The sequence below is a fragment of the Nanorana parkeri genome, unplaced genomic scaffold, assembly GCF_000935625.1.
Source record: "Nanorana parkeri isolate BGI_ZX_2015 unplaced genomic scaffold, ASM93562v1 scaffold52, whole genome shotgun sequence".
Classification (NCBI taxonomy): Eukaryota; Metazoa; Chordata; class Amphibia; order Anura; family Dicroglossidae; genus Nanorana; species Nanorana parkeri.
The window spans coordinates 2,253,334-2,269,431 of NW_017306320.1; the positions used below are offsets into that span (position 1 = coordinate 2,253,334).

At 41.3% G+C, this 16,098-nt stretch overlaps 1 protein-coding gene across 1 annotated transcript in view; it reads left to right on the forward strand.

Annotated features, from left to right (window-relative positions):
- The window catches only part of RALGPS2 (Ral GEF with PH domain and SH3 binding motif 2), a 143,023-nt gene that overhangs the window by 39,030 nt on the left and 87,895 nt on the right, over positions 1–16,098 (forward strand). The window contains exons 5-7 of the mRNA XM_018575286.1: positions 3,577–3,660; positions 6,967–7,056; positions 8,898–8,990. Coding sequence (XP_018430788.1) covers positions 3,577–3,660; positions 6,967–7,056; positions 8,898–8,990 — 267 coding nt within the window. The remainder of the gene's footprint in view (positions 1–3,576; positions 3,661–6,966; positions 7,057–8,897; positions 8,991–16,098) is intronic.

Sequence of the window (16,098 nt, forward strand, 5' to 3'; positions counted from 1 at the left end):
TGTGTGTTGTACCCTGTACCATTTCTCTCTTTATTCCCAAAATCTGTATTCTTAGGGTTCATGTGTCGTCTTTTTAAATACTTAAGTGTGGATGTGTTTTTCTTTGCTCTGACTGTTGTTGTGCCGGTATAATATTTGTTTTAATTGTATGTATATCCAAAGCATTTTTTAGTTTTGGCTAGAGTAGGGAAGGGGTAAAACCATGTCGGTTTATTCCTCCCTTATGCATCCTGTTGGGGAGATTTATCTTCACTTTCTGTCTCCTAGATGTAACAGGAAATGGGAGGAAATATCCGTAAAGTAGGTGGATTCCCCTCTTATACATTTGTCACCAAAACAGGTGTCTCCATTGGGTGACTTTACCCCACATCTTCTGGTGACAGGTTTATCATTTTGGATGTCTCCTCACTTCTGTTTGGGCAACAGTGGCTGCCAGGGTAAATGGAGGGATAAATCTGCCCAGAAAGAACAGACCGCAATAAAAATAAAGAGGCTCTAATCTTTCCCTACTCTATCCAAAACACCAAAAAACCTTGCCATTAGGTACGTTAAACATTTACAGATGTCTTTATTTTAGAGCATCCATCTTTGCTTCTATCTAGTCATCTAATGGGTTAAGCAGCATGTTGTGAGCTGGTTACCTTGAGCTATTCCCCAAAGTTAAGAATTTGAGCAGCGGTGATGTTTATTTTACAAATTTAGTTTGGAAAAAAAATTTGGCTCACTTGTGCAGCTGAGAAGATGAATTTCTCCTCTGCACGGTAATCTATACTTCATTTCCCTCATCGTTATAAATCATCAGTCATCTCCTCAAGATCAGAGTTTCCAGGCTCCCATGGATACCATTGTTACCAAATAAGTCAACCTCTGCTGTTAAAGAGATTTCAAGGGTCAGTCTACCCAAAACTGATATTTCAGTATTTGATAGAAGCTGGAGAGTTAAACAGTCCAATGGTTTATTGTATCTCTGAGACACTCTGGTGGTGAGATCTCTGTGCTTGTGTTTCCATACCTGCCATGGCCATTACAAGGGGTATCTATCTTCCCTTTTGTATTTGTTGTTTTGCAATGAAGTATGTAACAGGAGGTGTGGGAACACCAATTTCTGAGCGAGAAAATAACTTTTAAAAACATAGCAGAGAGATCTGGCAATTGGGAGACGAATGAAACCATCAGGTATGGTGGGCGCATGCCACCAGGGACCTATGACTAAAATATCACTTATTGGTAGACGAAACTTAAGTGCTTCGTCTGTCTGTTTGTCTTTCCTCAGACTGTAGGAGTTTTTCCTTACGATAGATCCTTGTTTGAGATCTGTTTTATTCAGCACATTGGACCCCGTCCCACAATAATTAGATCTTTGTCCAGCTATAAATATTCCTTAGCCATCATGGGGGATTACTCAGTTTTCTATTAATTGGCTTTTGTTTTATGTGTTTTGCTGCTTCGTTTTATGGCACTTATCTTCCGAGTTAATGAAAAGCTGAAATAGAATATTTTCTTGCATTTAAGCTGCACCTTGGTGGTTTTCATTTATCCTCTTCTTTTGTCTACATATATACAAAAAAAAAAGTAGGGGTCTGGAAATTAACGATTAATCCGTCGATTAATCGTTAATTTGTTTGATCGATCACAATTATTTTGATCGATCAAAGTTACTCACCTCTCCGCCGGCTTCCGGGTCTTCCGTCGGAGATCCGGTGACGTCACGGACATCGACGTCACCGGACTCCTCCCCCCTTCCCCGAGTGGCTTTGTCGGCCAACGAAGGGAAGGGGGGAAGGAGTCGGGTGATGAAGTTGTCCGTGATGGGTAACGAAGGTAAGGAGGGAGGAGTCCGGTGATGTCACGGACAGACTCCTCCCCCTTCCCTTCGTTACCTGACGGAATCACTTGGGCTGTTGAGTCTCCTCCTCACTCTTGGGCTGGTGAGTCATCACATGTTTGTACAAGGCAGACAAATAATATGTATCATGTAAAACAGTAAAATGTAAAAGCCCTGCTACCCTGGTGAGGCCCCCTCAAAGCTCTGGTGAGGCCCCACAGAGCCCTGCTACCCTGGTGAGGCCCCCTCAAAGCTCTGGTGAGGCCCCACAGAGCCCTGCTACCCTGTAAAAGCCCTGCTACCCCACAGAGCCCTGGTCTCACCATGGCTCTGAGGGGGTCTCATCAGGGTAGCAGGGCTCTGTGGGGTTGAACTAGCCTTGTTAGACCCTCAGAGCCCTGGTGAGACCCCCTCAGAAGTGCATTATATTTAATCGAAATTAGTCGATTAATCGATTAAACATTTTTCGATTAATCGAACAGGAAAATTTTAATCAGAGCGGCGCTCTCATCATTTAGCGGGCAATATGCAGAATTTTGGGGGATGGGAGGATGGGAAAAAAGGTTACCCCTAAAAAAAAGACTTCTTCTTTTCAATGGTGTACCTTAGAAAATTATTTGGTTAAGGTGAGAAAACCCTTTAATAAGATAGTCCTAAAAGTAAAACCTGCCTGTAGGTTACCAATATGCTGAATAGCAGGTGTTTTCCTTCCTTGAATTCCTACCTACCAGCAGTTTTCACAGTGCCAAGGGACAGCTCTAGGGCTGCAACAACTAATCAATTAAATCGATTATGAGAATAGTTGGCAACTAACTTTTATATAACCAATTGATTAGTTGAAAAAATAATCGCCATCTAATCGATTATGAAAATAATCGTTGGCTGCACCCCTAGACAGCTCCAAGATTGCTAATGCTTGTAGAGATGTTCAGCTTTTGGTGCATTCTTGACTTGCACAGAGGCAGTGTGGCCTCAGGATTCCAATAAAAGCAGTGAGTTTCTTGGGTTCCAAAAGTATCTCTCCTAAAAGTGGTAGACTCATAGCTACTCAGTGATGCAGCTTTAGTATCTGATTGGCTGGTGTTCAAAGTATCAGTTTTTTTTTTTTTTGGTATAGTGGCTGATCTTCACTGGATTACTCAGTAAAAAAATAGGAGTTTGTTTATGCAACATCTATTGGGGATGAAATATTGCTTCCACAACAGGCTTTTTACCTACTCTTGTCTGTGGTTAACTTAAAGGAGAACTATGGGGTGAGTTACACTCATTCCCATAGTTAGAGCCGACGTGTGGCATTAAAACTGTAACAGATCGGCTCTATCGATCTGGAAGTGAGCCGCACGCTCACTTTCGCAATCATCTCCCTGCAGAAGTCCCCCCCTCTCCCCTCTCTGATCTTCCAGTGCTGACTGGAGGGATGGTCAGGGGAGGGGGCAAGCACAGCTGGCTCTGCCTCTAGAGAGGCAGAACCCGCTGTGAATCATCCAGCAGGTGGATCTTGACTGTTTTGTCGGGATTCGTCCCAGCTGCGGCGCTCTCATCACTTAGCGGGCAATATGCAGAATTTTGGGGGATGGGAGGAGGTTAGTATGTGTCCTCCTGTGATCCCAAAGAGAGCTATGGGGAAAAAAGGTTACCCCATAGTTCTCTTTTAAGGTCTTGGTAACTTGAAAGACCATACCATGAAAATTATTCAGAGTTTTGTCATTGACCAGTTGCGTTTTTTTTTTTATTCTTATGATGGATTTTAGGAATTATCAAGCTGTGGATGGAACAAAAAGGAAAAGTACAGTTCTGCACCAAACGCTGTGGCCTTCACTAGACGATTTAACCAAGTGAGTCCTGTTTAGTGAATTATTTTTTGTTAATTTGTCAATTATGTGCGCGTTGCTTAAACCAATTTGTACATATAGCTTTGCTGGCTGTTAGTAGTAAAGTGTGTCCGAAGAGAAATAATTATTTTCTTAGTGTATGTAAAGACTGTGTTTTTTTTTTTTTGTTCACAGTTCTTGATAGTGTGTGGAAGGGTTACAATATCTGCAATATCTGTCAAGTTTTTATTGGTAAAAAAAAAAAATCTATCTGGCTTCTCTTTTCATGAAATAAAACTAATACTTATACCATCAAATCCAGTTTATTATTTCTTCAATAAAAAGTTGAATTATGGAAGTCTTTGTTGCTTCAGCTTTTGTAAATTCGCCCGGTGATTATTCATTTGGATTCCCAGAGCCCAGAGAGGCATATTCTTTAATGCTTGGAGAAATATTAAGATGTATAGAGCACAATCTCTCAACATATATATTATGGTACTTAATGCGGGTGTCAAGTCTGACAAGGTACAAGTTTACATTTGTAATTGTTAGATGAGAGATGGCTCCATACTATGACTCCATCAGTCACTGGGGGCCTCGAGCTGGGCTCCTTCTCACAAAGTAAGTTTTTTTTCCTCTGCGCAGATGGGAGGCGAGTGGGGAGGCTTCTGCAGCGGCCAGACTTCTTTTTTCATTCAGGAAATTACCATTCCTGTTTTTAAAGGTTTTGCTTCCAAAAACAACACCAGTTATTTAACTTAAACTTTTATATTTGTGGGGTAAGAGGGAGATCTGAATATCCAGTCTATAGGAGCTGATGAAAAGAGGTGATTGGACATTTTTGGCTGAAGGATTCCAGATCGTTTCCATAACCAGCCATGACGTACACAGTACATCAATAGTTTTATGGTAAAGCTGTATAAATGCTCCTTCATAAAGTGAAGGTATCTGCGTCAGAGGTAGGGATAATGTAATTATCCCTCTGGGGAGTGTCACATTCTTCTGTGTCCGTTATGAGCTACATTGATAATGGTGTTAAACATTAAAACATAAATAGGATAGTAAGTGGTATTTTCAGCTGGAAGACCAACTGTCTGTGAATAAATTAGTGATGCAGAAATTCAAATTGGCATAGTGCATAGCAAAACTTCACTATGCAAGGACGCTGGGGCAAGTAGTTGTAGACACTTTTGGGGCCAGTCAGCCTGCTGATATTGTGTCTACTCAGCTCACAGCTGTCAATGGAAAATTTGTTAAACTGATGTTGTGGAAGATGCCGACAGATCCTGGTGATGTTTAAGGCATTCTGTAAATTTCCTTCTCCCTCCGCTAGTTCATACTTTTTAGAGATTCCATTTTAATTGCATAATAATGGGATGACAGTGACTCAATGCCGGGCAATAACTGACTGCTAATGCTATCCAGAATACCTATGCTAATGTTACAAGGTCCATTCAGCAAGACTGGATAAGGCTCCAACAAAGCAAAATGTTAAACCCATAGAGTAAGTTGACTTGCTTTGATAATGCGGATACCGTCACCAATAAATTCTGCCACAGCTACACAAGATATCGTGAAGTTTAAACCCACGTAAAGGAGAACTACAAGGCGAGTAAAAATCACTCAGCCTCATAGTTCTAGCCGACCTGTGACAATGAAACTGTCACACGTCGGCCCAATAGATCGGGAAGTGAGCAAACACATACTGTCGCTCGCTCACTTCTCGATCCTGTCCCTGCAGAGAGCCGTAACTGTCGCCACCCCCCCTGTCCGATCCTCCAGCTGGCGGAACGGGAGGGGGCGGGTACAGCTGGCTCTGCCTCTAGTAATGTCGGGATCCATCCCGGCTGCGGCGTGCAGTTTACATGCAGTTAGGAATCTGTCACTATCCCTGGATACATAATTGTGTATCCAGGGATTGTGATTGTTTTTGTAACTGCATGTAATCATATCGCATACAATTACATGCGGTATGTAGGCGTTTACATGCAGCAGCTGTCACCTGATCATTAACTTGAATGGGTGACAGTTGCTGCATGTAAACGCCAGATTAGGGATTCCTGCTGCAGGAAAACGCAAGTTTGTGACACAGGAATCCCCAATCGCACCTGAAATATAGGTGTGAATGGGGCCTAATATACACACAAAAATACACCCCCCACCCCCACCCTTCCCCACACTAAACCTGCACAAATAAAATACACCCCCACCATGGCCTTAGAGGAAAAGCATTTGTTGGCAAAGCTTCAAACATCTTGAAGCCTAAATCAACTTTTTTTTTGTTTTTTGTATATAGTGTTGGGGAAGAGTTACACTTCGGTTTTCATCTCTGTCTGTGATCTCATTGATGAAGTATTATCTCACTTTCTGTCTTTGTGATGCCTGCAGAAGAAATGGGAATGGAGTTGAGCTTTAACTAGTGTAGCACGAATTATAACTATAGTACTGGGCTTTCACATCAGAAAGGCCAGCACTCTCATGAATACAACGCACACCTAAATCATAAATGATACTTGCCTCTGTCATTTCAAATGCAAACATTGTTGGGGTGACTTGTTTGTTAGCCATAAAAATGTACCAGATGCAGAAATCTTTCACTACAATGAAAACTTAGGACCAAGTAACCAACTGAAGTATAGTCTTTCTAAACTAAATATAAATAGAATTGTCATTTGGTGTATGATCAAAAATAACATATAATTGTCTGTTTATTTTCCTCCTGCCCTAATAATAAATACTAATCTTATCCTTGGTGTTTTTAAGTGCTATTTGGCAACTGGAGACTGAAATGTATGTGTAGGTTTTTGCATAGTTCTACCGTTGCTGTCATTGGCGGTAGCACAGAAAACAAAATAAACGCTCCGGCTACTGCCGTGAGCCCGAAAAGTCGCCCGTTAAGTGCACTTTAGCTACTTGTTTAAGCCAGCCTGGACAAACCTAACTTTATGTATTTGTAGAGAGAAACCAACCATTTCAACAAATGTTAATTATTAACTTCAAACCAAGACAGGAAGTAACCAGTTAATGTTAGTATAGTCAGACCATTCGCCATTTACCTTCCTGGATTCCTGACCACCCCCAGTTTCTGGACATTTTATATGTGAAGAGAGTGGAGGGGGTCATGCTACTATGGAGGTGTAATGTACTGTGAAAAGGATTTTCAGCTGCTAGTCTGACCTGCAGCCATCTGCTTCCCCGCTAGACAAAGTGAACCTAAAGCAAAGCCTTCCTCTCAAAGGGCTCATTGAACGCCAGCTTATACCCATAACAGCTCCTTACAATTGTTCAACCCACTTTCATCTGTATTTTCTTTCTTTTTTTTTTCCACAGGTGAGTTTTTGGGTAGTGAGAGAGATCCTTCATGCGCAAACACTAAAGATACGTGCTGAAGTTTTGAGCCATTACATTAAAACTGCCAAGGTGAGACTTGTCAGCAGTGCTTTCTCCACAATGTTTAATGTAAGGTACAGGCAGCACATAGCTCAGTACAGAATGATCACACCCACAGATAAATATTTATTCCTGACACTTCATTTGGCAGCTCTGTGCCTCTCCATTAAATACTTCCAGGCGCACTGTGAGTCCGGTAACTCTGGGGCACCGTTAAACAGGAGGCATTTGTGAGAAGGATTTGAAGTGTGTATCCACAACAGAATCCAAATCCCAGAGTTGGAGGTGAGCCTAGTTATTAACAGCCATCTGAGTCTATTAAAGGATAAGGGTGCCTTAAACCGAAAAATCTAAATCCCCCAAACATCTGAAGCAAAAATGCAAGTTGCAGCCAGCACCTCTGTTCAGGCCCTTGCTTGCCAGGGGCCAGTCAGTGTTTATCGGCTCAGATCTTTTGCACCTCTATTTGAATCCTGCTAATGCAGTGGGATAAGGACATGTCTTCCCAATATTAGCTCTGCTCATGTACTAGTCAGATGCCATTCTCTGTGGCAGGACTGTCCTTAACCCACCATCATTTTTGGATTCAAAAGAGATGCTGGTGCTGAAAGACATTGCTTCAGCCCAGGGAAAGCCAGGTACAGAAGATAATTACCTAGTTGCAAGTACTATGCTTTGGGTTTGTGTAATTCAGAATTTACTGACCAGTGCTTGACCTGCAGTTGATCTACCTCTGACCTGCATTTGATCCACTTTTAAGGGGCTTTTGCATCCCCCTTTTATGGAATGTAAAGCCTACTTGAAGCACGCAAAAGCCCATAGACAAAGACTTTTACTCATATTGTTGGAGGCTCAAAGAAGGGGGCGCAAATATCCTTTTGCGCCTGTTCACGTTAATTGCACGCTAATGCACAATACCTATCATACATTACAGTGCGACAGGTGCGTTGCTATTTTGAATGGCACCCCCTGGACGCACTCTGCTGCAACTCAATACTGTGTTGTGGTGCGGTGGAAAAAAGTAGTGCATGCACTACATTTTTCCAGCACAATGCACGAAATAGCCGTTACTGCGGCTAGGAGGTGCATTGATCCATTCAAATGAATCGCAAAGTACCTGCCGCACTAACTCATAATAGGTGCATTGTGTGATTGCATGTGTTAATCACATGGTACCCTGCAAATAACTTGACGCAAAGGTGTGACTGGGCCCTTAATCGTTGTCTGACCATCTCAGTATTTAAGGTGTAGTGTTGTGACCACATTATTTTTCTGCAATTAGATTTTGCTGGTGTACATGCAGCTGTGCAGTGGCTGCAGAGCGAACAAGCAGTGGATACAATCTCTGAATTTGTGTTTTAAGGAGTGCTTGTTTTTGGTGCATTATATTTTATGAACATATGAAGTATGAAATGTCTGAACCCCAGTTCCTGGATGGATGGTATCCAATTTAATTCTCTAGCAAATTCTTGTAATTGCCAGAGCTCATCCATTAGAAGGAAGACTAACAGGCCTTGCTGCATTTTTCCTTTATTGGAATGAGATTCCATCTGCTGCACTCCCATGCAGGAGCAAGCAGATCTGAGAATACAGTAAAGACATCTGTCCACTGTTGTCCCAGAGCAATAAAGGAATCGGTGTTCTGCATCACCTCTCCACTATCCAATAATAACTTATCAGTATTAAATGCCTTGACCCTTTAAAATGTGTGATGATTCTTTTAATTTAAAGTTTGTTTGATTTTAGACAACCATGTTTAAGGTGGTTTGTGAAGCTGAAGGTAGATAGGTACATTAAATTAATATCATTGGAATATAGCATTTTTGATGACTTTTTACTATTGGCATTTGATATGTCTGTTTATTGTGCAGAAACTCTACGAGCTGAACAACCTTCATGCATTAATGGCTGTGGTATCTGGGTTACAGAGTGCTCCCATCTTCCGGCTAACCAAGACATGGGCAGTAAGTATTATTCACATGTCTGAGGTATCTGTCACGCTGTCTAAATTGTGTTTTGTAAGTAACTATATACATGCTGCATTTTTTCCTCCATTTACTTTGTTTTCCTTTTTTTTTTTTTTTATATGCTCTGGTATTACCAGGCATCACATAATCCTAACACCACTATTGTGGCTTTCAGTGCTTTCCATGTGTGCATTAATATGCAAACCTGGCATAAAAAGAAGGGGCATGTACTTGTGGATAAAAAGGAGCTGCAAGCATTGTTCCAAATCTGAATAAATGTCAGCATTAGTGTTAAAACCCAAGTTTGAGCATACACAGTGGCTTTTTTTGTGAGGATAACAATTTTTTTTTATTTTATGATTGCAGAGTTACCACACTTATCTTGCGTTCTGTCTTCTGATTTACTTTAAAACATTTTTTTAATTCTCAAATTCACATCAATGGTTTATTCATTGGGTATTCACTTAATCTGGGTTGGAATTTGTATACCAAAACCATATTGCATTGTTGTAAGCTAAATAACTTTTAAATAGTTTCATAAATGTAACATCCACATAGACAGTCCTTTAATATTTGTTTTTCTCTATCAAGTGTAGGGTTTCCAGTTGGCAGAAGAGTATGTCGGTAATCTGCAACAGAGGCTGTACTCAGCAGTGGGGTTAAATAAGATTAGAATTGTACTCAGAGTCTTAAGAAGTTGTGTGAACTAAAACACAGCATGAGGCAACGTCCTTTGCAGTCAGATATGACACTTATTAGGGTAAAATAATTGTCAATGAAAGATTGTTTTGTTTTTTGGCTGTAATGTAATGCTGCTGCTGTATTACTATTATTCAGGATTTATATAGCGCCAACTGTTTGTGAAGCGCTTTACAATATAAGAAAGACATTGCAATACAATTCAAGACAAGATGGTAAGGAGGGCCCACAATCTAAAAGGGAGGGGCGTGTGATGCATGAGGAGGTAGCTGTGTGGGGATGAGTTGTTTGATAACGTGATGGTACAGTGGTTAGTTTGAAGCGTGATGGGCTTCCCTGAAGGGATGAGTCTTAAGTGATTGCTTAAAGGCAGTCTTAGTGGGAGATAACTGGACAGGTTAGGGTAAAGAGTTCCAGAGGATGGGAGAGACTCTAGAGAAGTCCTGGAGGCGAGCATGGGAGGGGTTGACGAGGAAGCTGTAAAGCAGGAGGTCTTTGGAAGAGCGAAGGGGGTTGTTATGGTGATTCTTTGAGACAAGGTTGGAGATATAGCCGGGGGCAGAGTTGTGGATGGGTTTGTAACTTGTTAATATTTTGAATTTTATCCTTTTGGGTTATTGGAAGCCGGTGCAGGGATTGGCAGAGGGGGGTTGGAGTCTAGCAGCAGCATTCATGATAGACTGAAGGGAGGATAACCTGTGTAGAGGTAAGCCAATGCAGAGGGAGTTGCAACAGTTAAGACGAGAGATAAGTGAAGTGAGTTGATGAGTAGTTTTGCTGTATCCATGGAATTCTCTTTAGGAATGGTAAACGGGCCCCTGCTTTAGCATACTATGGCAGAAGATTTAGGCTTGGTGTCTACCCTGTAAGCCGAGTGGATTGGAGGACGTAAGGATTGGTGATACCTTGTTAAATGGTTATTATGGGTACTACAAACTATGTGAAGTATGGTTAGAACTGGCAGTGGTCTGTGAGTGTTGTCAGCAACTCTCAGATTGGATGAGATCAGGGTAAAAGGATATGTCTCTAAAGATTACAAGCACTGAAAATAAGAGCAATAGATGTGAAGTTTCTGATTAAACGTCCTCTGGCAGTAGGTGTCATATGAGAAGAAGACTAAGTGAAATTCTGAGGAATGAGAGCAACGTCGGTGGCTAGAGGACAGGATTGTGGGAATAGGACAAGAAAGGTGAAAGAAACTCTTATTATTAGGCAATTATAACAAACAACAGCTGTGTGAGAGGTGACATCACAAGTTTTTCAGATGTAAAGGAATTATTTCTCTATAGCCAGAGCCGATTTCTGGATGGATATTGAATTAACTGCCAAAATGCAGCCTGGAAGCAATAATGTGCAGCTGTGTGAGCATCAGTGTGCAGACACAAACGTCAAAAAATAAATATCAACAGGGATCCTGATGTGTATTTACTTTGTAACTCTAGCATACATGGGCATGCAATCAAGTTGTAATGCTTGAATATCATTAACATTTTATTTCCCTTTAATAATTTGAATCATTAGAAAATGGGCCTAAACAGTTTTGAATATTAAAGTCTGATGTACTCATATTTTCTGTTTTGTTTTTTGGAAGTTTTATATTATTCTAAGCTTACTCTTTTGACATATTTATGTTATGCAATATCTGTGTTGTAAATTAACTTTTAATACTGGGTAATATGATACAAAGGATTACCAGAGCACTATGGGTTTCATAAGGAGAGAGCACAGCTGAAGGTGTTTAACTTTGTTTATAATGTGAACTCTTGACAAGGCACGGGGAGTGAGTGGGTGGGGGGGCACACATTGTGAGACCACTATGTGAATATAGAGAACATGAAGTTCTTAACTTTGCAGTGCCTGTGATTTCTTCGATTATTTAAGAGAGGGAGGAAAGTCACTGATCTGATGTGTGTCAATTTCAGCTTGTGCTGCTGAGCTCTGTGAACAATTAGTTGTTAGCAGCAAAGCAGCCATGGATACTCAGAGGAAAAATGTGAAAAGACCAGAGTTCCACCTGCTGAGATTTTCCTTTTGAAGTTTGATTATTTATATATATATTGTGTGTGTATATACAGCCTTTGTTTAACATGTATATAGTGCCCACCGCTCTTTAGAAAATAAAGCAAGACATTACAATACAATTTAATGCAAGAGCACTTGGAGGCTCCTTATAAACATTTAATACAATACACATGACGTGGGGTTTCTATAAGCACTATGGGTTGTTTAAGAGACAGAACTGCAGGTGCTGCTTGTTTAGGGGCACAGTTTGTCTAATCAAAATATCAGATTGAGTTGTCTGGTAAGTGGGTAAGTGTTGAGTCACTGCTGATTGAGACTAACACTTCTGTGAGAATATTTCTCCTTGAGCTATTGAGTTCTGTAAACATCAAGCTTGTATCATCAGAGAAGCAAATGGCAAGCCTGTGAAACCTGGAAAGTGGTCTAAACTGCCTGCTGGCTTGAAATGAGCATGAGTAAAGTTATCAGGCAAAATGTCATATGTACCTGACTAAAAATAATGTGTTTTTTCCCTGGCTATAATGAAGAAAGAATGTACAAAACTTGTATACAGGTATTCCTCACTTAACGACCGAGTTCCGTTCCTACGACCAGGTCGTTAAACGGATTGGTCGTTAAGTGAGGAACTCTATACAGTACTGTACTGCATTAGTACAGTACTGTATAGCGTTGCCTTTGTACAGTACCAAACAGTGTACTGTACATCGGGCAATGAAAATACTTACCGGGACCCGCAGTGAAGATCGGAGGACAGCACTTCTGCTGGCGCACTGACGCTGACCCGCAAGGTCGGAGGTCGATCGGCGGTCCGTGGTAGGTGCGAGTGGTCGCAAAACAGGTAAGTCGGTAAGCGGGGAACATCTCTATATTCATTTAACCCCCTCCTGACCACAATACTTAATAATGCTCCCTAGCACAATGCCCAGTGCCAGGTATTTGTTAATAAACATCCTCTCCTTTTATAGCCAGCAGCCGTCACTTCGCTTCTTCGGCTACTGGCTCTCTGTCACCTACCGGAAGCCAATCAGTCGTTTCTGATCATGTGATCACTGTCATCTTACATAGTGATGCATGCAGGCTGATGGCTTCACGCAGAACCATCAGTCAGGCAACACATTCATTTGATGTGCATTATTTTGTTTTCCTTGCTAACTTTATTTGCATACATTTAACATTTCATTTTTTTCTCACTTTCGAAAACTTACATTTACTATAGGTTAACTGTCTTTCCCCAAGAGTTTTCCTTCGTGTGTCTGCGACATTACTGTAGGTTTTGGGACAGGGACTGTTGTGCTTTTGTGTTCTCTATAAAGTATTTTGAATTTGCTTGGGCTGTTTATATATATATGAATAAAAAGTTCTGGCAGTGTGTCAGAAAACCAGAATCCACATTAAGTCCCTCCTTTATGGCGTTGAAATGTAAAATCATTTTCATCTCAAATGTTTTCCTTTCATGAGTTTTTTAAAATTCCCTTTTAGTACTTTAATATTGAGGCTTTGGATGGAGTGATCCTCCTGGGAGAAGTGATGTCCTACTGGAGTGCAGTAGTATGATGTATATATCTGATCTATTTAGGGTTTATTTGTCATCCTACGTTTATTTTTTCTGTCTTTTGATTATCAGGAGGCATTTTTTACTTCCAGGTCTAACATTTATGACACCCTTGTCTACTAGACTAATACGGCTTACCCATTTATATTGCAATAATATATATATATATATATTTGCCTTTTACCCTATTCCTTAATTATTATTTTTCGACATAGCACAAAAACATCACATAGTGGTTCTAGACAACACTGAAGGATTCGGAACAGTCCCTGCCCCAAAATGAGATTCCACTCAAGTCCCTGCCACAGTCCTAAAGGGTCAGACACATGCATCAAGTAGAAGCTCAATAATCAGCAGTGCTTTTGTTTGTTTCCCTTGATTAATGAACACGTCTTTAACTTTATACGATTGCCTAGCTGAATATTAATTTTGATATTGCTGTAATGTAAGGAATACCTAACTTCATTATAAATGTGTGCTAATGGACAGTTCCAGCCTAGGAAGTGTTGCTGATTGTTTTAACATGCTCAGTGTGACGTTGTGTGTACTTGTATACCGGACTTAATAAATAAGGCTCAATTACACCCATTAATCCCTTAAACGCAATAGCCTCAAGCACAAGGGTCCTGGTCTACAGTCCCGAGAAATTGTAAACGTACATGTGTAATCGTATTCTGTTTTTCCACTTGGCTTGAAACACCTAGCCGTCTATTGTTTACACAAGGCCTAGGGAGATTTGCACACTTGCTCAATGACAAGCACTACACTAGAATTACGATTCTGAGCCTCGGCACTGCTAACCCCTGAGTGTCTCTGCAGTAAAATTTTCTTCCAAGGTATGCGGTTCCAGCATGTAGTTAAAATTTTGAGGATCCCCTTAAGCATTGTTAAACTCTACATATGCAATATGTAAGTTTCATGTCATCTTATTTAGGGTTATTTGTTTTTTATCCATCTGCTCTATGTCCTGAAGTTCACAAGGTGAGACAGTAGCCAAGTCTGTCTAAGGAAAAGCCTTTAATTGGGTGTTTTCAATGATTCTTTGACCAGCTGTTGCCTATGTGTAGCTTATTTTATGCCTGGTGTGATTGGTGTGTACTGGAAGAGAACAGGACGTGACCAAGAACAGCGGACTAAGGCTCTGTTCACACCTAGGCGTATCGAATATGCGCGTTTGCCGCCCGTTTCGTGACGTGCATTTTTACCGCGATCCGCGGTAAAAAATCCGTGACAAACGCGCGTTTCCGAGGGTTTCTTGGCTGTATCCCAATGGAAACGCGCTACAAAACCGCCGCAAAGAAGCTCATGTACCTTTTCAGGCGTAGGCCGTTTTGTAGAAATACGGCAAGGTGTGAACCATACCCATAGAAAACAATGGGATTTTCATGTTTGAGCGTTTTGTAGAGCGTTCGTAGAGCGTTGAATGCGCTACAAAACGTACAGGTGTGAACCAGGCCTTACTTTTGTTGGGCTGTAATGTCAAGATTTGGCTCCCAGTAAAATTAGCGTAGCTCTGAAAGCCTTTGCATAGCACACAGGGATGCATTGTGACTGTGCATTCCTTAGCTACAATGTATTTTGTTTAAATGTGTGAGCTTAAAAGGTGAACTTGTACAGCCCTTAGAGGTCCTGTGATATCTTCAGTCATTATGGATCACAATTCCCTATGGCAAAAATTGCAGCTTCCTGTCCTGCAGCAGTTGTGGTGCCAGAAATCCTGGCTTTACAGTCCATGCTGTGATTTCATGCCCCACTGGGAAGCCACCATAGTTGCTTTTCTAATGCTGGCTATAAACATAACCAATTAGTCATACATGCAATTTTTTACAAATGGGTTTTCGATGGGAAATGATTGACACACAGAAAAAAATCAGGTTGTTTGCAGTTGAAAAAGGTGCTGAAAATGTATCCAAACACATGGGTTTTAAAGGCATACTATACTCAAAATATTTATTTTATATAAACATGTGAATGAGTTCACATCGTTGTAAGTAGTGTGAATGTATTAGAAACTTTTCATAGTGCTTGTCATTTTCTATGTACACAAGCACAACTACTAGTCCCTGCACTAATGCCAGGCTGTGAGATGTAATCCTTGGCTCTGTCCTCTCCTTCAGGCCCACACCCTATCACTGTGTAAATCATGCCTACTTAACCTCTAACATTTCCAACATTCGCCCCTACTTAACAAATTACACCACCCAGCTATTCACTGCCTTGTCATCTCTTCCCTCCTCTATTGCAACTCCTTTCTCATTGGCCTACCTTTACACAGGCTATCCCCCTTCATTCTACCATAAATGCTGCTGCTAGACTCCTTCACCTTACCAACCATTCAGTGGCTGCCACCTCTCTCTGTGAATCACCTTTACTGGCTTCTAATAGTACAATGTATAAAATTCAAACTACTAACATCATGCAAAGCCATCCACAACTCTGCCCCAGCTATATCACCCATCTCAAAATATCACCAAACTGTCCACTCTGTTCCTCCCAAGACATCCAGCTCTCTATCTTCCCCATCACCTCCTCCCCAAACTCACTTCCAGGACCTTTTCCATAGCCTTACCAGGGGCGTCCCGAGGCCGGGTGTCGCCCAGGGCGGATACCGGGTGACACCCCGCCATGACGCCATCGTACATATGTGTACTGTGATGACCTTATTGATACCTGCCGGTGGCCATCTTGGTGATGGATGCCGGCAGAGAGAGGAGACATTCACCTGGTGGGATAAGGTATGCTGCAGAGTCCCCTCCTCTCTCCTGAAACTGTCAGGCTCTCTGTCCATGACAAATTGCCCAACTTTTCATAGGGGGTGACACCAAAATGACC